This window comes from Peromyscus maniculatus, chromosome 4 (genome assembly GCF_049852395.1).
Source record: "Peromyscus maniculatus bairdii isolate BWxNUB_F1_BW_parent chromosome 4, HU_Pman_BW_mat_3.1, whole genome shotgun sequence".
Classification (NCBI taxonomy): Eukaryota; Metazoa; Chordata; class Mammalia; order Rodentia; family Cricetidae; genus Peromyscus; species Peromyscus maniculatus.
This window is the reverse complement of record NC_134855.1, coordinates 63,082,223-63,105,092: the sequence shown is the minus strand read 5'-3', so window position 1 is coordinate 63,105,092 and position 22,870 is coordinate 63,082,223. Positions and strand designations below refer to the sequence as shown.

At 37.6% G+C, this 22,870-nt stretch overlaps 2 protein-coding genes across 2 annotated transcripts; one reads left to right on the top strand and one right to left on the bottom strand.

The window, feature by feature from the left end:
* Positions 1 to 350: 350 nt before the first annotated feature.
* Positions 351 to 6,472, bottom strand: LOC102920352 (olfactory receptor 9G19). The gene is made up of 2 exons (XM_076568643.1): positions 6,445 to 6,472; positions 351 to 2,956 (listed from the first exon to the last, which is right to left on the bottom strand). The coding sequence occupies exon 2, from the start codon at positions 2,937 to 2,939 to the stop codon at positions 2,019 to 2,021; it is 921 nt and encodes a 306-aa protein (XP_076424758.1). The 5' UTR covers positions 2,940 to 2,956; positions 6,445 to 6,472; the 3' UTR covers positions 351 to 2,018.
* A 7,678-nt stretch (positions 6,473 to 14,150) lies between these two features.
* On the top strand, positions 14,151 to 15,086 carry LOC102917181 (olfactory receptor 9G19-like). The gene has a single exon (XM_006989674.2). It carries the CDS (start codon positions 14,151 to 14,153, stop codon positions 15,084 to 15,086), a length of 936 nt encoding a protein of 311 aa, XP_006989736.1.
* The last annotated feature ends 7,784 nt before the right edge of the window (positions 15,087 to 22,870 follow it).

The following is a 22,870-nucleotide window of genomic DNA, read 5'->3' as shown; positions in this document are numbered from 1 at the left end:
ACTTTTCTATGAACATAGTAATCAACATAAAGGACAATGTAGCATACATACTTTTTATAATAAATGTATATTTGCAAACCTTATATATTAGAATAAAAGTCATATGTTAATATAGACAGAAAAACAAAAGGACAAAATTTGTAGTTTCAACAAGAACTCTCTTTTTTTAATTTTTTATTTCTGTGTACCATGTGTAATATGAGGTATATATGTGTATGGTACATATACATGATTGTGTAGTGGTTGTGTTCATGCCTTCATATTCAGGACATGAGCTGTGCTCCTCTACCAATTTTACTTAATCACTTGGAGACAGAGTCTCTTTTTTTTTCTTTCTTTTATTTTATTTTACAATACTATTCAGTTCTACATAACAGCAACAGATTTCCTTGTTCCTCCCCTTCCTGCCCCCCTCCCCTTCCCCCCAGCCCACCCCCCCTTCCCACCACCTCCAGATCAAGGCCACCCCTGAGCACTGAGATCGACCTGATAGACTAGCAAGAAAGAGGAGGGTTTATATGACCAAGAATTGTTGAAACCAAGGTTGGATAAAGCACAGGGACAAATAGCCAAACGAATGGAAACACATGAACTATGAACCAAAGGCTGAGGGGCCCCCAACTGGATCAAGCCCTCTGAATAGGTGAGACAGTTGATTGGCTTGATCTGTTTGAGAGGCATCTAGGCAGTGGTACCAGGTCCTGGGCTCGCTGCATGAGATAGCTGTTTGAAACCAGAGTCTCTCAATTTACTGGAATCTTGACATCTGAGCAAGGCTGGCTATCCAGTGAACTGTTGGGATCCACCTGTCTCATGTGTTTATGTATATAGAGGATGTGCCCTTACTTGTGGTGGTATTGTGTTCCCCAAAATATTGTGTACCCTAATAAACTTATCTGGGGTCAGAGAACAGAAAAGCCACTAGATACTGAGGATAGGCAGTGGTAGCACACGCCTTTAATCCTGGCATTCCAGAGGCAGAAATCCATCTGTTCAAGGATACAGCCAAGCATGGTGACTCACGCCTATAATCCCAGAAAGCGAGCCTTTAATCCCAGGGAATGGTGGTAGAAAGCAAAAGGGTATATAAGGCATGAGGACCAGAAACTAGAAGCATTTGGCTGGTTAAGATTTTAGGTTTTGAGCAGCACAGTTCAGCTGAGAACGATTTGGATATGAGGATACAGAGGCTTCCAGTCTGAGGAAACAAGATCAGCTGAGAAGTTGGCCAGGTGAGGTTAGCTGTGGCTTGTTCTGTCTCTCTGACCATCCAGCATTTCACCCCAATAACTGGCCCCAGGTTTGATTTTACTAATAAGAACTTTTAAGATTCCTGCTACACTTACCCACAAAGAAATATGCACCCATTACAAAAAATCTTTATTTTTTAATTCTAAGTTTACTTTCTACTTTAATTAACATATAACAATTGTACAAAGTAGTTTAGTCATAACATCACTATAGATATGTAAATCGTGCCTTGACCATACACATATCTTCTATTACTATTTCTCTGTCCACTTTCTCTGTCTCTTTCTATTCCATTCCCAATGGTCCCACTTTAGCATCAGTACTCTTCTATTTATTTACTAGGTTCAAAAAATGAGAGAAAGCTTAGAAATTTTGTTCTGGTGAGACTAGTTTATTCCTCTTAATGAATCTCTCTAGTTCCACCATTTTTCCTGGAAATAAAAAAATACTTGTTAATTGTGTTCCTTCTTATGCCTGAGTAAAAAGCTATCTTGTACACATTACAATTTTCCCATATACCTGTGGATAGACACCTGGAATGATTCCATAACCCAGCTATTGTCAATATTGCTGTGATAAGCATGAGTGCACAGGTATCTTTATAGTAAGCTGGTTTGAACTGCTTGTACATACACCCAGAAGTCTTATGGCTGAACTACATAGATCTTTATATTACTTTATAGTACTATGATTAGCAACATCTTTCCTAGAACATGAATAACCTGATAAAGTATTTTCTGTGCATCTTATAAGGAAATGATCTTGATTTACTTGAGGAGTTTATTCAGAGCCTCTTTCACATCTTTATTCCTAAAACTGTAGATCAACGGATTCAACATGGGGAAAACCACTGTGTAAAAGGTTGAAACAATTTTGTCCCTATCCAAAGAGTAGCTGGACCGGGGACGAGCATAAATGTAGAGAATGGAGCCATAGTACAAGGTCACAGAGATGAGGTGGGAGGAGCAGGTGGAGAAGGCCTTGAGGCGGCCCTGAGTGGAACGAATCCTCAGGATTGTGGCAATGATGAAAAGATAAGAGGCCAAGATGAACACAATGGGGATGATGACATTGGAAGTCAAGAGGAAAAACAACACAGACTGGAAGCTGTCCTTCTTGCCACAGGCTAGCTTCACCAGGGGTGGGATATCACAGAAAAAGTCATCAATTACATTGTCACTGCAGAAAGTCAAGGCAAAAGTGTCTTTGGTGATGATGACAGAGTTAATGAAACCCCCCAGATATGAGGCTGCCACAAAAAATATACATAGCTTTAAGGGCATGGCTTGTGAATAAAGAAGAGGCTTTGAGATGGCCACATAGCGGTCATAAGCCATGGCAGCCAAAAGGTAACACTCAGTGTAGTCCAGTGCAGCAGAGAAGAAGAATTGAGCCACACAGCCAGCAAAGGAGATGCTCTTGTCTTCAGAAATGCATGTTGCTAGGATCTTTGGTGTGTAGACAGAAGACAACCCAAGATCTAGGAATGATAGGTTTCCAATGAAGAAATACATGGGTGTATGGAGCCTGGAGTCATTGCAGATCAACACAATGAGGGAGCTATTTCCCAGCAAAGTCAACGTGTACACAACAAGAAACACTGCAAACAAGACCTTCTGCATTACAGGGTCTGTTGTGAATCCCAACATGATGAACTCACTGACTGTATTATTATTATCCTGCTCCATGGATGAAAGGAATGTAACTTAAGAGGAAAGAAAAATGAATTTTCAGAATAAATGATTGTACTGAATAAATGAAAAAAATGTTGAATAAATAAATGTTATGAAAATACAATTAATGAAACTTTTTGTGAATTTAGAAGCATGTAGCTTAATTCAAAAGACAAAAATAAAAAAGATTTTAATGAAAGTAAAATGATTCTGGGTTATTATATATTATACATTAGTTTATAATATAAAGAACTTATCATTTGCAAAATAATGCTAATTGAATTATCCAATAACTATAAAGTATGTGTTGTATTTCTCCTTATCAAGTAGAAAATAGATAACCAGTGCTTAATTATTTTGACTAAATAACGTTATAATTTCATACAACTAGGAGATGATCCCTAAGCATTCTAACTATAAAATACTTAAATTTCCCATACACCAAAAAATTCAGACAAGCATAATCTTTGCCTATCCTTTCAGCTATTACTATATCACTTTAAAAATAGATCTTACTTATAACTTACATTTGTAAATTTTGTAACAAGAATATGTACTCTCAACTTGGAGGAGACTGCTTACTCATTAAAGTGTTTGTCATGCAGGAGTGAAGACTCAAGTTGAGATTTTAGTATAAAATCTTCTGTATAAAATTCGGTGCACAGTGTCACATGGCTGTAATACCAGTGGTAGGCAGATGAAGAGAAGAGGATCCTTCTGTTTACTTAACACTAAGTCTTGTTGAGTTGGTGAGCTCCTGTATTAGTTAAAAACTCTGTCTGCAAAATATACGTCTGGTGTCCACATTCCACTGCACATGCATGTGTGAGCACAGGAGTGTGTGTGTGTCTCAATTCCAGATATTCTAGGCACCAAGCATAAAAAACAGAAATCAGGCATGGGCCTTTACATATAATTTGTATATGTTACTGAAATAAATGAAACCTTTGTAAACAAATGCAATAGGTAAAATTACTGTCATATTTGATTGTGGGTCAAATTAGAAGATTGTGATAAAAAGCAAGAAGGGTAATATTTTGTGTGTGATAACATGGTTTATTCAAAGAAGGAAACATGTTTTCATGTGTAGACAGTGAGCAGTTGCATGTGAGAAAGGACATTCTAGGCAAGAAAAATAGTTGCCCTGACACAAGAGGGAGAACCCAAAAGGAAGGTGGAGGGATGGGGAGAAATGTAGCAGATCTGACTGGCATGGGATATATTGAAAGACAGTATAAACCAGGTTACCTCAGGTGACAGTAGGTTTTTTTATTAACATTCTTAAAAGTTGTACTAATCATTATTGTTTTTAAAAATCTCAACATATGGGGTAGTAAATGCCTACATCCTCACCTTCCAGAATATTGACACAAGGGAATCATGCACTGGCCAATATGGACTTTACAGCAAGATACTTTTTTTTTCAAATTTCAAAATAAAAAAATAATAATCTACTTTGCTGTCTGTGTCCCCAAAGAGGATGCCAGCTCAAGAAGAACATGGAACTTAGGAGGTAATTACAATCATGCAGATTCAGCTTTAGTTCATCCTCAACAGTATAGCAAGTTTGAGATCATCCTGGGAATTCTTAGGTTATATGAACATCAACCAAATTCACACTCTGGTAAGATCAATCATGGAATTTAACCCAAAAGGGATTAGTTTTTTATCTCACATTTCTTAACCTAAGTATGTCTGACCATCCTGTGGTCTTCACAGACAGAAACAAACAAATAAAAAAAACCCAGAGGGATACATCTGGTATTCACAATGTGGCCACTGAAATTTGCGAAAATTATGTTTTAAATATTTGTGATGGAAGCATTTCCCACTAGAACAGCACTTGTCTTTCACCGTGATTTACTATTGGTATCCATGTTTTTAACATGACATGTGATCACAGTGAGAGAGTGAGCAAACTAGACAGAGATCTGAGATTGCAAAATGATAATTAGATGGATATAAGTCCATCTCAATGCTCACCAGGTTTCATCAGGTTTTATACATGTTGCTAAGTTCCCATACACCAACTTCATAACTTCTAAAGCAGATATAATAGTTGCAACTGTCAGACAGGAATACTGTAAAATTTACAGTGAGCTATTTATTCTAGGGGCCAACACATGGAAAATATTCAATAAACCAGTGGTCTTCCAGAGAGCATAAGTACCATCTGACATATTGCTAAAGTTAAAGCTTCTCAAGTCTTGGTTGTCTCTATGTGATACTGTGAAAAAAAAAACCTGCAATATTCACTATTGTTATTAGAACAGCAGCAGACTACATCAGAGTGTTATGAATGTTAAATAAACTAATGCATGTTCACACAAATGTATTTTGCTGACATTTTGCAATCATTCTGAGAGGGAACATGGACCCTCATATGAAGTTTAGGATAAAAAATAATGTATGTGTCCTCGTAAACTTTATGAACTAACAATTCTTTAGATGATCAGTTGCCTCCCCTGTAACGTAATATACCTTCATCTGTGATAACACAAAAGTTACAGATAAGATTGTGACTAAAATTAACAGAAATATTTTTAAAGAATATCAAATGACCTAATAGCTTCTAATAATAGTAATTTCATGGTGGATATTTAATATCAAGTTGGGTAGTGATGGCATATAATTTTAAGGATATAGAGTGATTTATAATTATGCAGATGATTCAAAACTACAAAATTGACCTTTTTATTTCATTGTTTTCTTCTGTTCTCCAAACCTTCTTGTATGCAAATTACCTATAATCATGCACCACTTATCCTTTCTTGAGCCTATTATTTTTAGCTTTCTTGTTTCAAAATAATAATGAATTTTTGAGGCCCAAATTGCTTAATTCCTGAGTTATTTGGATCTCCAAAACAGAACATACTCAGATCCACAACACAAGCACACATGAATGCACACACACACACACACACACACACACACACACACACACACACACACAAATATTTCATCCAATAATAGAAACCAGTGAGGCTTAGCAGTAATTTCATGTTAAAGGTAAAGTTTCTCTTCATAGAGATATTCCTCTGGACAACCTCAGCATGGCAACTTTGCAGCTATGGCAAGCTGCTGTCTGACATCTTTTCAAAAGCACCTTATCTTCTGACATTCTGGGAAAATATAAACTGAAATAACTGAGTTTTTCATTGTTTTAGCAGGAGCATAGAAACACCTCATTCTGTCACCCACCAAGATTGGGAGGTATTTGCAACAGGTCACCAAATTGAGAAGTCCATCCCAGAGGACACTCCTTTCATCGGGAGTGAATTTCATAGCTCAGGTTCTCTGTCTTCCCTTAGCATGCAGTAGCTTTTCTCATCAAAAACAGAAGAGAAGTTAAACCTTTTATTTTGCTATCAGAAGTTTCATAAAATTGTGTGCAATAATGGATTGATAGGAAAAATAAGGTTTCTTAGATCCCCAGCTGTAGTAGAATGCAAATAACTAGAGTCATTGTGGGAATAAAACAGAATTCATTTGCCATTGATACCTGTAGAGTACGACTTACCAAATTTTCCACAGACACCTCATTCCAGCATTCTGATCAACTGCTTTGGATCTTTATAACAGCCTTTGATCCCAGAGGTTTTATATTCATGGAATTCCTCATGGTTTTGCAGCTTGGGGAAATGACAAGCAAGACAATTAATCAAGAGTCCATTGATGATGTTGCCATAATTTTATTTAATAAGATAAAGAAAGATGACATAATATGGGGATAGGGGCCGGGCGGTGGTGGCGCACGCCTTTAATCCCAGCACTCGGGAGGCAGAGCCAGGAGGATCTCTGTGAGTTCGAGGCCAGCCTGGGCTACCAAGTGAGCTCCAGGAAAGGCGCAAAGCTACACAGAGAAACCCTGTCTCGAAAAACCAAAAAAAAAAAAAAAAAAAAAAAAAAAAAAAAAAAAAATATGGGGATAGGTTCCTCAGTAATGGATGCATTCAATTATAATCTGTACACATTCTGTATTTTTGCAGTGAATTCAAATAAACACATATAATTATATATAAATATATATACTTTATATATATACTTATGCTATATTTGTGTGTATATCTACATTTATACATGCAGATACTTGGATATTATTTATAAGCCCATGTGCTTGGGAATACATACAATGTGGTATTGATCTGCAAATTCCTCTGAATCAATGGCCACCTTTTCCCATCTCATTCTATGTTCCAAGAGATTTACTCATTAGAGTGCTAACTGCCAGGTGTTGTCTCATTCTGTTTTCTTACCTCTCCTCCACCTTCACTCTCCCCCTTAGCCTAGCTCCAGAACCAGACTTGTTCCTTGGATCAGAATAAGTGAGGGGCCATAGTACTTCAGTATCTTACTTGAAACTTCACAATTTGTAAATGCTCTGTAGTTTTCTTTTTCCACTGTGAAAACATCCACCTACCCACTTTAATCTCTCTGGAAACATAGATCCAACCATTTTAAATTTTTTACACAAATCCATCTTTTCTAAAAACTGTTTCTGTCTGTATGACATTTTTCTTATTTTTTTTAATATCATGGGGACATAATAGTATTAACAAATGAATTTACTATCTATTATGAGAATTTTCTCCCTGGGGGAGGGAGGACTAAGGAATGTCTATCCCCTCTTCATATGATCACAATGACAAACCAAAGTTCAGTTTCAGAGTTCACCCTGGAGAACCAATGAGTCTGTTGGGATTACTTAGAGACAATTGGTACAAGGTTACTGGTGGGAGTGTGGGTGACTCAGGAGCAGTCACCCTGAGAAGTCCTTATTCAGTATGTATGATGATACTTTATTAGATAGATCTCCTTTCTAAACTTAGGCCTGACTAAAATAAAAGTCTTGAAAAGCCCATTTGTTTGATTGCGGTGCTCTTTGCTGAGGTAGACTTCCTCTCCCTTTCCCAGATTTCCCCAGTTGCCAATAGTTCCTTGTGTAGGGCCCCATGGGCTTTCCCTGTCTGCGTTAGTATGTCCATTGATGTAATCTTTGTTCAGTTCATGTTTTGGTAGTCATGTTGGTGAGGCTTTATGAGTGAAGCCTTTGATATTTCTAAAAGATACAATCTCACAGCAAACTACCTGATAGATCTCTGGTTCTTACAAACTTTCAGCTCCCTCTTCCACAATGTTCCCTGAGCCTCAGGTGCAGAAGTCTTTTTTAGATGTAACCAATACACTGGGCTCCATAACTCCATATTTTAATCAGCATGACATAATAACCTTAAAGGTGGAGTAGTGGCATTCATACCTTGGCAGTAATCAGCAACTCTCTACCTGGACATAAGACCTGCTCAGCAAGTGGGAAAATATGCCTTGTACTAGAAACCTAGCTAACTAATAAATGTTAGTGAAGTCATGGGTACTGGAGGAGAATCTACATCTACTGCTTTACTAAATCAGCAAAATCCCTAACAATAATCTCAACACTTGTCATTATACCCACAGATAGGTAGTCTTCATCTCTCATCAAGAGGGCTTCTCTTTGCAATGACTACAATGAACTTTAAGGATAATACAGCTGAGGTCCTAGCCAGGAACTGTTTCTTATTTTATTTTTGAGAATTGTACACATAAATACATTATTTATATCATTACTACCCATCCTTCTCCTCTTCCACCAATTCATCCTGTGTCCCTCCACTCCTTCTCAAATGCATGGCATTTTCTTTTAACTATATATACAGAGAAGCAGGGGAAAGAGAGGCTTTTGAGTCTATTTAATTGTGTGTGTGTGTGTGTGTGTGTGTCTGTGTCTGTGTCTGTTGAGGAATGACACTTGTGACTGGTTAACCTGTGATCCATTACAAAAGATCAGGTGGGAAACTTTTAATTTATGGTAACCTATCAGCACTCAAAATGTTTAAAACTTTGGATCACGTTGATATTAGATTTTCACATTTGCGCTGTTCACACTATACCTATGAAGGCTAAGTAATTATTTTAATTATAAATTTGCAATTCAAGAGCATTGGTCTTCTATTTTTTCAAAAATTTGGGAAGATTGTGTTTTAGATGCCTGTTTATCCTTTATAGTTGGATAGTTGTAGCTTTACAATACAGAGAAGTCTCTACATAAGATTTCCAATCTAAATTAATGTGCATTATCAGAGAAAGGTAAATCTCAGTGTCTTTCATGGATCTTTTATATCATGATGATGCATTCTAAGTAAGTTTGATGCTACTAAGTTATAAAAATCATATATCTCATTTCTTCCCAATAAAGCTTCTCCACATTATCATAAAAAATATGGGGGAAAATTGCATTTGAGTTGTATCTCCATGAACTCCTTCTAGGAATATTTTCACTTATAAACCAGATAGAACTATATGACCCACCAAATAAGTTCATTTAAGTAAAGTTTTGTTGAAAAGCTGTTACAGAGACATAGAATCAGTCAAAGTTCTAAGAAAAAGAGACTTGAGAGCTTAGCTGGAAACAGGACATCATTTACACAACCACCCTCACCCTGCCAAGGCTCAGGGACCATCATAGAAGAAGAAGCAGAAGAAATGTAAGAGCTGTAGGATATAGATTGATGTGGCAAATGGTGGTCTCTGTATGTGACAGAGATATCACACTTGTGAACTCTTAGTAGCTATGACTATTAGCATAAGACCTTTTCAAGAATAATTAACAAACCTTTTATCTTAGATGGAGGAGAGACTTTTCAGTTTCTAGCTCTTAATGAGAAGCTATTAGCAGCAGACACCTGCTGGAAAGGTGAATGACATTCTTTCTGAAGGTGTTCCCACTGGTAAATTTCTCATGTCCCAGGTCATGAGCCCACATCCATATATATAAATTTAAATAAAAAGACAATATCACCATATTCCAACTGTGTGACATCATATGACAGGTATTTTGAATGACGATTTACTAAAGACTTTATCTGTAATGTTCCACTTTAATGTTCCTATAACCATAGGAAGAAATTGTTATCAGATTACTATGTAAGTAAGCTATCTGAGATCATAATTATAGAAATTCTTAGCATCACATTAAAACATAGCCCTACTCACAGCTCATATTTTTGAAAGTTATAATACTATTAAGCACATTTACATATTCATTTTTCAAGTATTTACAGTATATAATGTAGTCAAATTCATAGCCTCTTTTCTCATTAACTGTTATTACATATATATATATGAGCATTTGGTAGTGTATACATATATATATATATGTGTGTGTGTGTGTGTGTGTGTGTGTGTGTGTCTGTGTCTCTGTGTCTGTGTCTGTGTCTGTGTGTCTGTGTGTGTGTATATATATATGTGTGTGTATATGTATATGTATATATATATATATATATACATATATATATAGCATTAGTTGACTTAGTAAGTTATAAAAAAATATAAGAAGTTGAGATAAGCATATGCTAAGGGGCATACTGGGGAAGGTGTAGGAAGGAAATTGGAGAATAAATATGATCATATATCATTATGAAATTTCCAAAAATAAAAAATTATAATAAAAACAATGTCTTCAAAACAAAAAATGAAAAGTCCTATAAAAGAATATCTATGTTGTAGTGAGTTCAGAAATAATTGTGTAATAATTATGGGACTTATCCATTGAGAGTTCCTATGACCTATATCTTTAAAGGTATAGGGGAAAATGTTATGGGCATAGAAGAGAGATCCTTGTTAAAGGCTGAGCTGTTAGTATCCATTCTCAAAGTCCATGGCTGCACCTATTCTAGCATATATTCAGGTAAGGAGCCTGGGGAAAACCTCCACATTTTACCCTTCATCCTGACATTGATACCCTTAAAATCATAGGTAGACAGACAGTATAGAATCCCTGTGGTTGATTAAGACACCTCACATGATGATATAAAATATTGGGAAACTGTAGAATGTACTGGGAGAGATATCAAACAGAAATATCACCATGGAGGGAAATGTATAATTTGATATTTATATTTATACACATGAATAGCTAAAGTATATAAATATGCATTTGTATTAGATTCTCTACACAAATTAAAAGAGAATGAGAAAGAATCCATGACTGATTTATTTTTTTTCATGAGGGTAACATAGTCACCAAAAACTTTTCTCCATCATATTCAAGAATACCCAATTTATTAGCATACAGTTTTAATTGTCCTCACAGTTACCTCCCTGCAGGCTGTGAAGTCCTGAGGGCTTTCAGCAATCTACAACTCTGGGAATCCAGAGCTGACATAAAAGATTTGGGGTAAAAGATAGGCAGATTTAAATTCAGATAAGATGATGTTGTTCCTGAAAACTAGGTAAGCTTTGTAAATTCCTATTTGCTTTTTATTTGTATTTGTTCCTAAAATGGCTTTTTGATAAAAAATGTGGTAAGTGCTAGAGAAGGAGAAATCTTCATCAACTTTCCATTTCCACTTTTGAAACTGCTGATAGTTTTATTAGAGAAGAAGAATTTCATATCATTAAAGGCAAAAAAAAAAAGCAACTGACAATAATGGAAAATTTTCAGGAGAAGATACTAATGGTACAAACAAGCAATACAGGAGCCATAAACAAAGAGGCATCCTCAGGATATCTCAAGAGCAAATGTGATGGGAGAATAAAGTAGCAGAGATTAGTGGTCTGGGACAAAGTGAATCTAGAGACATTTAAAGCTGCTTTTAGAGGCTATTCTTCATAGAAGTTTCAATCGTATACTTAGTTTAGAAGAATTCTGACAATAGAAACAATCTTTAAAGGCAAAAGGCTGTATTTTAGTCATTTTTAATGGAAAACAAACAGAAATTACTATCATTTCTGGATAGTAATACAAATGCATGACTGTTTGGTTAGAAAGGCTGTCACACGGACTGCCTAGTGTATGCTGTCATTACTATGGTTTTCTTGTTCTTACTTATATAAGCCTGAGGTCCAAAGCCAGTCTTTATCTCATGCACCAAGTGTCAAAGGAAACCGCAACCTCATAAAAATACATGCTCTATTTTTCAGCTTGTAGCCCTGGGTTACTTGAACTCACTCATTGAATTCCAAGTGATAAGAATTATATTCTGAATCTCAAAAGAATAGCTCTGTGCAGTTAATTACTTGTTCTACAATAATAGTTCCATGAAGAAATAGAGGCATGTCAGGGTCAATAGGGAGGGGTGTGGCTCTGGCTAGGTCACTATGTATGAAGATGATAGTGCAGAAGTAGGAGTGACAGAAAGGAAAAGGAGTGCTGATGGACAAGTAGAAGTACATCAAGAGGTCAGAAAGAAGACAGCAAGTGAAAATCAGACCAACTGCAACATTTTAAATAAAAAGACAATATCACCATATTCCAGCTGTGTGACATCATATGACAGGTATTTTGAATGATGATTTACTAAAGACTTTATCTGTAATGTTCCACTTTAATGTTCCTATAACCATAGGAAGAAATTGTTATCAGATTACTATGTAAGTAAGCTATCTGAGATCATAATTATAGAAATTCTTAGCATTACATTAAAACATAGCCCTACTCACAGCTCATATTTTTGAAAGTTATAATACTATTAAGCACATTTACATATTCATTTTTCAAGTATTTACAGTATATAATGTAGTCAAATTCATAGCCTCTTTTCCCATTAACTGTTATTACATGCATATATATATGAATATATATGAATATATATATATATATATATATATATATATATATACTGCTCAGTCTGTATGATGTTATTGTATGCATGTTTTCAGGCCTGAGCATTTGGTAGTGTACAGACAACTGGTGTACTGGGCCAGACTGGGCCCAGACTGTTTCTTCCATTCTCAGCATTCCTCAACTGCCTGTAATTCTTTTCTTAGTGCTGAGGCCTCATGATGGCATGTCTGTTGTTCTTGTTCGTCTCATATTCAGACAGTCATGCTAATGAGATTTTATGGAGTATCTTCTGATATTATTATGAGACACAATCTCACAGCAAGCTCCCTGATCCCCTGGCTCTTACAATCTTTCTTTCCTTCTTCCACAATGTTCCTGGAGCCTTAGGTGTGGGAATATTTCTTAGATGTAGACATTGGGACTGGGCTCCACAAATCTGCATTTTGATTGGTGTGGTTTTCTGTAGTGATCTCCTTCTGTTGCAAAGAGAATTTTCCTTGATGAGGGTGAGGACTACATTTTTCTATAGGCATAAGGACAAATGTTTAGATTGATGTTAGGGATTTTGCTGGTTTAGTAAAGTAGTAGATATAGACTTTCCTTCAAGATCCATGATTTCACTAGCACTTAGTGAAGGTTTCCAGTTTGGGGCATGGTTTCTGAGTTGTTGAACAGTTCAATTAGACAGCTGTTGGTTACCACCAAGTTACTTGTGTTACCACTGAACTCTTAGGTTATTATGTCATGCTGGTATTTTATGTATATCGGTGTTTTGCCTTCATGTATATCCATTAACCACACACCATCAGAAGAGTGTATTGGATCCCAAGGAACTGGAGGTACAGATGATTGCCAGCCACAATGTGGGTGGCTAAGAATCTAATCTGTGTAATCTAGAAGATCAGCAGGTGTTCTTAACTGCTAAGCCATCTCTCCATCTCCTCCTTTTTTATTTTTAAAATGTGAATTTCTTTTTGGTGTGTGTATGTTGATGATGTGTGGGCACACATGCTACTAGAATGGTTGTAGAGATCAGAGGACAACGTGTGGCATTCTTTATCTCCTTTCACCTTTACATAAATTTTGAAATATAACTCAGGATAGCAGGCTTGCTGAGCCTTCTCATATCCATAGATAAGATAGGTTTTCTATATACCCATTTCAGCAGAAATTTGAAGAAATATTGTATTTTTTTCATTTGGAAGATTGACAAGTATCTTTCACCTAGTCAGTGAAATTTTGTAACCAGTCTTCTTCCTCCTCCTCATCCTCTATATCAATATTACTTTTGAGTTTTCCAATCAGTATCTCACACTTTGAATCCAGCTATACTTGAACTTACTAGGTAGCTTGAGCAAAAATCAAATTTGTTCCAACTATTCTGCTTCTATTTTTTCTATTACTGGGATTAAAGAAGGGACTACCACATGTAGACACATTCTTATTATTTCATTCTTTGAAATTATTATATTTAAACTTGGATATTCCTATTGCCTACCAAGAAATGTAAGTTTTCACACTGGTGCTGATTATGTTACAGGATCTTATCAAAAACAATATCCACATTTCATACTCATAGAGACACGTAAGCTCTTCTGTACTCCCAGGTGCAAGCTCCTTGAGGCATGGAGAGGGGAAATCACACAGTGACTGAGTTCATCTTGCTGGGCTTCTCAACAGACCCTGTGATGCAAATGGTCCTCTTTGTCCTGTTCCTTGGAGTATATTCTCTGACATTGCTAGGAAACACTACCCTCATCATATTGATCTGCAATGATTCCAGGCTCCACACACCCATGTATTTCTTCATTGGAAATCTGTCTTTTCTGGATCTCTGGTATTCCTCTGTCTACACTCCAAAGATCCTAGTGACCTGCATCTCTGAAAACAAAAGCATCTCCTTTGCTGGATGTCTGTCTCAGTTCTTCTTCTCTGCTGGATTGGCCTATAGTGAATGCTACCTACTGGCTGCCATGGCTTACGATCGCTATGCAGCCATCTCCAACCCCCTGCTTTATGCTCAAGCCATGTCAAGGAAGTTGTGCATCTCTTTGGTTGTGTATTCCTATACAGGAGGATTTGTCAATGCAATTATATTAACTAGCAACACATTCACATTGGATTTTTGTGGTGACAATGTCATTGATGACTTTTTCTGTGATGTACCACCACTCATAAAGCTGGCATGTGATGTCAGGGAGAGTTACCAGTCTGTGCTGTACTTCCTCCTAGCCTCAAATGTCATTACTCCCACCCTACTTATCTTGGCCTCTTATCTCTTCATCATTGCTGCCATCCTGAGGATCCGATCCACCCAGGGCCGCCTCAAGGCCTTCTCCACCTGCTCCTCCCACATCATCTCTGTAACCTTGTACTATGGCTCCATCCTCTATATCTACTCTCGTCCAAGTTCCAGTTACTCCCTAGAGAGGGACAAAATGGTGTCTACGTTTTATACTGTGTTATTCCCCATGTTGAACCCGATGATCTACAGTCTGAGGAATAAAGATGTGAAGGAAGCACTGCGAAAGCTTGTCAAGTTAGCTCCTTCGGACATCTAAGTTTATGCACGCTTAGCAAGCCAGGACCAAGTGATAGCAAACTACTTGGGGGCAAGGTTCGGAAAGTGAGTACAAAAAAATAAATTTTCCATTCTTTGAAATTCCACCAAAAATTTTTCACATTTTTTCTTTACAGATGTAATTTTTTGTTTTAGTGTAATAAATAATGAGTTACATTGTAATGTATTCATGTATGTATATAATGGAACTCATATTTACTTTATCTAATGATTAAACTAGTTGTATGTTAATATTAAAACAGCTTTTAAAGTGTAGAGCTTGAATTGAGTGTGAAATAGGAAAGCATATAATACTTTCTCAGATGACTGAAGTTCATTTTATTGTTCCCCCTAATAACTGCCCAGTTATTATCCTTACATAATGGCTATTATGGAGATGTGAAGGAAATATCCCCTGGAAAGATGACAGACAGGGATTACACCTTAATTTCTTCTGTCCAAATACTATCAAGGATTATTCAATAACAATGAATATGAACAGGGAATGTCAAAATTAATTTTAAAGAAAGAGAAAGGGAATGCATTTGTATGAGAAAATAAATACCATGGGGAAAAGGAAGGATGAAAAACTTAGATCTAGCCAGGCCATGGTGGTGCATGCCTTTAATCCCAGCACTCGGGAGGCAGGGGCAGGCAGATCTCTGTAAGTTCGAGGCCAGCCTGGTCTCCAAAGCAAGTTTCAGGTAAGGCGCAAAGCTACACAGAGAAACCCTGTCTCAAAAGAAAAAAAAGAAAGAAAGAAAGAAAGAAAGAAAGAAAGAAAGAAAGAAAGAAAGAAAGAAAGAAAGAAAGAAAGAAAGAAAGAGAGAGAAAGAAAGAGAGAAAGAAAAAGAAAAAAACCTTAGATCTAATACACCTGATGTAGTGTCTGTAGCTATTTGTTGTAGTTTTGAATTTTAATGAACTCAAAATGTTCTCATTTTACTAATTGTAGCACAATACCTACACAAAATCAAGCCAGTCAAAACACAAGCATGGACAGTGGAGGTGAATCATGAAGTCTTACCACTAGTTGAGAAGCTGATAACAATTGACAGCTTCTAGGGTATAAATAATAAGTTATCTTCAGGGATGCAGCCACAGAACAACTACCATGCTTCAGTAGAAGGTCCTATGCTCAAGCATATATAAACAACACTGAGTGGATTCAGTAACTTTAAAAGAAAAATAGAGAGGACATGAACAGGGGAGGAATAAGTGGTGGGTTATATGTAGGAAAGGAATTATAGATGAGGAATTAGAGATAGATTTGATAAAAATGCATTGAATGCATGTATGAAATTTTCAAACAATATAAAAAAAATTTAATTTCTGAGCAAGAAACCTCTAAATTGTAAACCTTCACTTCCATTCATGCATATGGTATTGAATGTGATTATACCTAAACCAGCCATGTGCTAAATATTGGGTTATTTCTTTCTTAATTAAAATTTTCCATTTAAATGTACTAGTTTTGACTTTATAGTGTTGATTCATCTGAACCTATATTTGGAAATTGCCTAAAGGGATGGCAGAAAAGTTGCCCCAAGGGAATACCTCATACAACCCTAAAAAAAATGCCTGCAGGGATTCCAAGAAGAAGGAAAAAAAATCACTAAATAACATTTTGATCTGCTCACGCCATTTATTAATGGAACTTGAATGCAGAAAGGATTTTGTCAGGTCCTTGAAAAATACATCAGGGCAGGGAGGTTCTGTCTGTTTTTGGCCACTAGAGAGTTGGGGTATTGAGTTCATGAGGTTATAAGGAACTTGGCATAGTCAGACATAGTTTTTACATGTTTAGCAATGTATTTGACCCACCAAGATTTCTGGCAGCACCATAAACAACTTTCTCAGGGTTTGGTAATATGGCAAAGACTACAGAGAAAAAGGGGTAGCATAGATACAAAGAGCAGGAAGAGTGGAACCTATCAGTAAACTTTACTATTGTTGATTTATTTGTTTCATTGGCCTCAACTTACTATTTTCCTCTGATGTGTGTTGTACTAATATGTGATCTGAGGGAGGGTTCTGTAAAGAACCTGCTCCCCCCAGGAGACAACACACTTGTTAGGGTAACATGCAACCAAAAGGATTCATATTTCACAAAAAAAAAATGTTAGAGAAACTCTCAAATATTTTGCCTAACTGTAAAAAACAGTGTGGTTTATAAGATTGTTTGTATATACTCCATTGGTGATTTATCAAGAAATTAGAAATAACATCTTACTAAAACTGTAATTATAAAATCTTGCTCATAAATCCAGGAATCTCACTGTATTAAATCTTCAATCAGTGGCAATGACTTGACAAATTTAAAATCATACTGAATTACCAAAATTGTGTTATTTCCCCACAATCAATTCAGAAATAGCCAATGAAATAAATTTCTTAAATAAGATATAAAATACACTACAGAAAAGTAACGAACACTCAAATGCTACAACATGTATGCACTAAACAATTTATACCATACAACAGGGGAACAATAATAATTGAATGTCATTTGTTCAACACTTCATTGTGCTGAGGATTACAAGCTGGATGCAAGTGAAATTTATAAGCATACAAGCATGTCTATAGCTGAATGATTTAAAAGATATAGTCAAAGCCCTAGCAAAAAGGATAACCTTCGTGCTTATGGTCATGTTGTCTTTGTTTTGTTCCTGAAGATGTCTTTGGTATCTTAGTTTCTCAGACTATAGATGAAAGTATTGAGCACTGTGATGACCACAGTGAAGAACAGAAGGCCACGTTGCCCTTCTCTAGAAGTAAGTTGAACTATGCTTTTGTTGTGGGATAGTTTCTTCTGTGATTAAAACCTTCCATCTAAGAGAAGAGCTCATTAAAACAATGAACAATTACAGGAAGGTAGAACAATAGGTTTTCTAAAGTAAGGTGAAATATTCCATCTAGTAGGAAGCTCTCCTTAAGCTCAGAAAGTAAACAGCACAAAGCAGCTTCAATAAGTCTCTGAAACTGGTCAGAGTCTGTAGGCTTCTCCTCCCCGAGTATGTATACGAACAATAAGTTGTGCTTAGGGACACTCTCAAACAAGCGTGGTGGGAGACGTGGAGAACAAAGTCCCATCCCTAGTGGAGGAGTTTATATCTGCTGGAAAATGGAGAGTTAGTTTTCTTTAAGGGTATGACATATGGTAGATTAACCATGCTCCAGGGAATGGCCCCACTCCCAAGAAAATTTGAGCAGTATAAATTGGACTGGATGAGCTTTAGAAGCAAAGGATAGGAAGTTGAGAGTGTAGAGAGGTAGATGTAACCACGAAGAGTTGGAGCAAAGGGTTTGAATATAATAAAAAAAATAGTTTGTATAGACTTCTCAATGAATTGATAAAAATATTATTTAAAGAAAATAAATTGCACTTAAAAAGTGAGAGGAAATCATGCTGAAACATCCAGACAGACTGAATTATTAGAATGTTTCATCTCTGCAGGAGCTCCATTCCATGTTGCCTTCACTGGAGCAAGAAATCTCTGTTGAAAGACTGCATCTATCTGGTCCCAAACATGAGGTCCAGAAAATGAAAGTAATTCAGGCCACTAGTCTGAGCAACACAGAGTACAATGGAACAATGGAGCCAAGAGCAACTCACTTATTCTGTCTTATTGAGGTTTTAGTATAAGATTATATCACATGTTGGCCCAATACAAACATCAGACTGAATTTCAAATTGTTATCAGGGCAATGTATATACATGTGTAAATTGCATGTGTGTGTGTGTGTGTGTGTGTGTGTGTGTGTGTGTGTGTGTGTGTGTGCATATCTGCAAACATATTTGGCATAGCAATGATCTTAGGAGTTAAGCCATATTCTACATAGCCCAGCTAATTGTAGCAAAGAGAGAAGACTGATTAGCCATCTCTAATCACAAGTTCTTATCCTTGGCTTGGCCTGCAAAGCCAATTCTCAGGAATAACACTACTTTCTTTGATGTGATATTTCAAAGATATTCTTTTCTTTCAGTGTGCATCAGGGTTCACTTTAATGAGCTTTGAATTAAAACAATGCTTTCTTGCAAACACACAATGTAAAAAATATAACTTGTGCAAATAACTTTGAATCTAGACTACTGTATGCCAAAGAAAAAAATTATTAAAGAGCATTGCTATTCATATAGTATCTTCTCAAAGTGGTAGGACTCAAACTTTTTTTTATTAAATGTATTTATTTATTTTATATTCCTACTGCAGTTTCCCCTCCCTCTTCTCCCATTCCCTCTCTCTACCTCCCTTCTGCCCCTTCCAATTGCTCCTTCTCTGTTCCTGTTCAGAAAGGGGCAGGACCCCCATGTGTATCAACAAAGCATGGCATGTCAAGTTGCAGTAGGACTAAGCACCTCCCCTTGTATTAAGGCTGAGCACTGCAACCCAGTACAATGAATAGGTTCCCAAAAGCCAGTCAAAGCCTTAGAGACAGCCCTGCTCCCACTGTTAGGAGTCCCACAAGTAGACCAAGCTACACAACTCTCACATATATGTAGAAAGCCTAGGTTGGTTCTATGAAGGATCCCTGGTTGTTGGTTAAGGTTCTGTGAGGTCCTATGAGCCCAGGTTAGTTTTTTCTGTAGATTTTCTTGTGATGTCCTTAACCCCTATGACTTGTACAATCCTTCCTTCCTCTCTTCAGTAGGATTCCCTGAGCTCAGCCTAATGTTTGCCTGTGGATCTCTGCATCTGTTTCCATCAGTTACTGGATGAAGGCTCTTTGATAACAATTAGTGTACTCACCAATCTATGAGTATAGCAGAATATCATTAGACATCATTACACTGACATTTTTTTTCCAATTGTGCTTGGTTCTATCCTAGGTCTCTGGGCCATCCAAACAGTAGGTACTGGCAGTCCAGTCAATGTCAAGGGTGGGATCACCTTCATGGCACAGATCTGAGGCTGGACCCGTCATTGGATGGCCACTCATACAATCTCTATGCTATCCCTCGCCCAACCCTGAAACATTCCATAGGCAGGGCAAACTGTAGGTCAAATGTTGTGTGACTGGGTTGTTGTCTCAGTCTCTCCACTGGAAGTCTTGCCTGGTCACAGGCAAAGACCAGTACAAGCTATATATCCACTGTTGTTGGGAATCTTAGCTGGGGTCATCCTTATAGATTCCTGGGAGTTTCCTTTGTATCAGGTCTTTACCTAACCACAAAAGGCCCCCTCTTTCCAGTCATCCCTTTCAATACTCTCCCTCTCCATCCACCCAAACCTGACCCTAATGTTCCCATCCCAACTTGCCCACAGTCCACCCACAAGATCTCTTCTATTTCCCCTTCCCTGGGAGATCCATACATCCCCTCTTTGGGTCCTCCTGTGACCTAGCCTCACTGGGTCTGTAGATTTTAGCATTGTTATTCTTACAGCTAACATTCACTTGTAAGCGATTACATGCCATGTTTGTCTTTCAAGGTCTGGGTTACTTCACTCAGGATGATTTTTTTTTCAGTATCATCAATTTGCCTTCAAATTTTGTAATGTCATTGTTTTTAATACTCCATTGTATAAATGTATCACATTTTCTTTATCCATTCTTTGGTTGAAAGGTATCTAGGTTGTTTCTGGTTCTGGATATTTCAAATAAAGCTGCTATGAAGATAGTTGAATAAGTATCCTTGTGGTATGATTAAGCATCCTTTGAGTATATGCACAAAAGTAGTATAGCTCTTTGAGGTGGTCTTGGTCTTGAGGTGGACTGAATTCTCTGAGAAACCACCATATTGATTTCCAAAGTTGCTCTGCAAGTTTTCACTTCCACCAGAAGTGGAGGAGTGTTGCCTTTGTTCCACATCCTCTACAGAATGAGCTGTCATTTTGCATTTTTGAACTCCAACAGATGATAAACACCTTTAGTCAAGTAGCTGGATACAAAATTAACTCAAGAAATCAGTAGCCTAGAGCTAGACAGAGAATTCTGAACAGAAAATCTCAAATGTCTGAAAGACATTTAAGGAATTGCTCAACATCCTTAGTCATTAGGGAAATACAAATCAAAATGACTCAGAGATACACTCTTACACCTATCAGAATGGGTAAGATGAAAAATACTGAGGACAGCTTATGTTGGAGAGGATGTGGAGCAAGGGGAACACTCCTCCACTCTTGGTGGGAGTGCAAACTTGTACAGCCACTTTGGAAATCAGTATGGTAGTTTCTCAGAAAATTGGCAATCAATCTTCCTCAATACCCAGCTATACCACTCTTGGGCATATACCCAAGGAATGCTCAATCATACCACAAGGATACATGCTCAACTATGTTCACAGCAGCATTATGCATAATAGCCAGAACCTGGAAACAACCTAGATGCCCTTCAACTGAAGGATGGATAAAGAAAATGTGATACATATACACAATGGAGTACTACTCAGCAGAGAAAAACAATGACATCATGAGTTTTGCATGCAAACGGAAGGAACTAGAAAATATCATCCTGAGTGAGGTAACCCAGACTCAGAAGGACAAACATGGTTTGTCACTCATAAGTGGACACTAGATGTAAAGCAAAGGATAACCAGATTACAACACACAGCTCCAGAGAAACTAGCTAACAAAGAGGACCCAAAGAGGGATGCATGGATTGCCCTGGGACTGGTAAATAGATTAGATCTCCATGAGTAAACTGGGGATGAGGGGTGGGAAATGGAGGGTAGGGGATGGGGGATGAGAACATAAGGGAACCAGATGGTTGAGCTGGAACAGTGGTGGAGTAAGAGAGCAATCAACATTGATAAAAGGAGACATCATGGGGATAGGGAGAAACCTTGTAGTAGGGAAGTTCCCAGGAATCCACAAGGATGAACCCAGCTTAGACTACTAGGAATAGTAGAGAGGGTCAACTGAGGAATGGATAAAGAATGTGTGGTACATATGCACATTGAGTACTACTCAGTGGAGAAAAACAATGGCATCATGAGGTTTGCAGGCAAATGGATGGAGCTAGAAAATACCATCCTGAGTGAGGCAACTCTGACTCAGAAGGACAAACATGGTATGTACTCACTCATAGGTGGACACTAGATATAAAGCAAAGGATAACCAGACTGCAACCCACAGCTCCAGTGAGGCTAGCTAGTAAGTAGGACCCTAGGAAGGGTGCATGGATCACCCAGGGATGGAGAAATGGATGAGATCTACATGAGCAAACTGGGGGTGAATGGGGATTAATGGAGGGTAAGGGATAGGGGATGAAAGCTTAGAGGAGCAGGAGGTTCGAGCTGGAATGGGAACAGAGTGGGAGAGCAAGGAAAGAGAAACCATGATAAATGAAGGCACCATGGGAACAGCGAGAAGCAGAGTGCTAGGGAGGTTCCCAGGAATCCACAAGGATGACTCTGCAATAGACTACTGGTAATCGTCGATTAGATCGTCAAGAGGGTGCCTGAGCTTACCTACTCTCGTGATCGGATGGTTGAATACCCTAACTTATCCAGTGACTGATGGAAGCAGATGCAGAGATCTTGAAGTGTTTAGGGGGGCCCCAGGCAGTGGGATTGGGACCCGTCCCTAGTGCATGAGCCAGCTTTTTGGAGCCTAGTGTCTATGGTAAGACACTTTGCACATCCTTGGTGCAGGGAGGAGGGGCTTGGACCTGCTTCAACTGAATGCACCAGGCTCTGATGACTTCCCATGTGAGACCTTGCCTTGGAGGAGGTGACAATGGGGGGTGGTTTGGGGAATGCTAGGGGGAGGGAGTAGAGAGGACAGGGGAATCTGTGGTTGATATGTAAAATGAATAGAAAATCTTTTAATTAAAAAAAGAAAT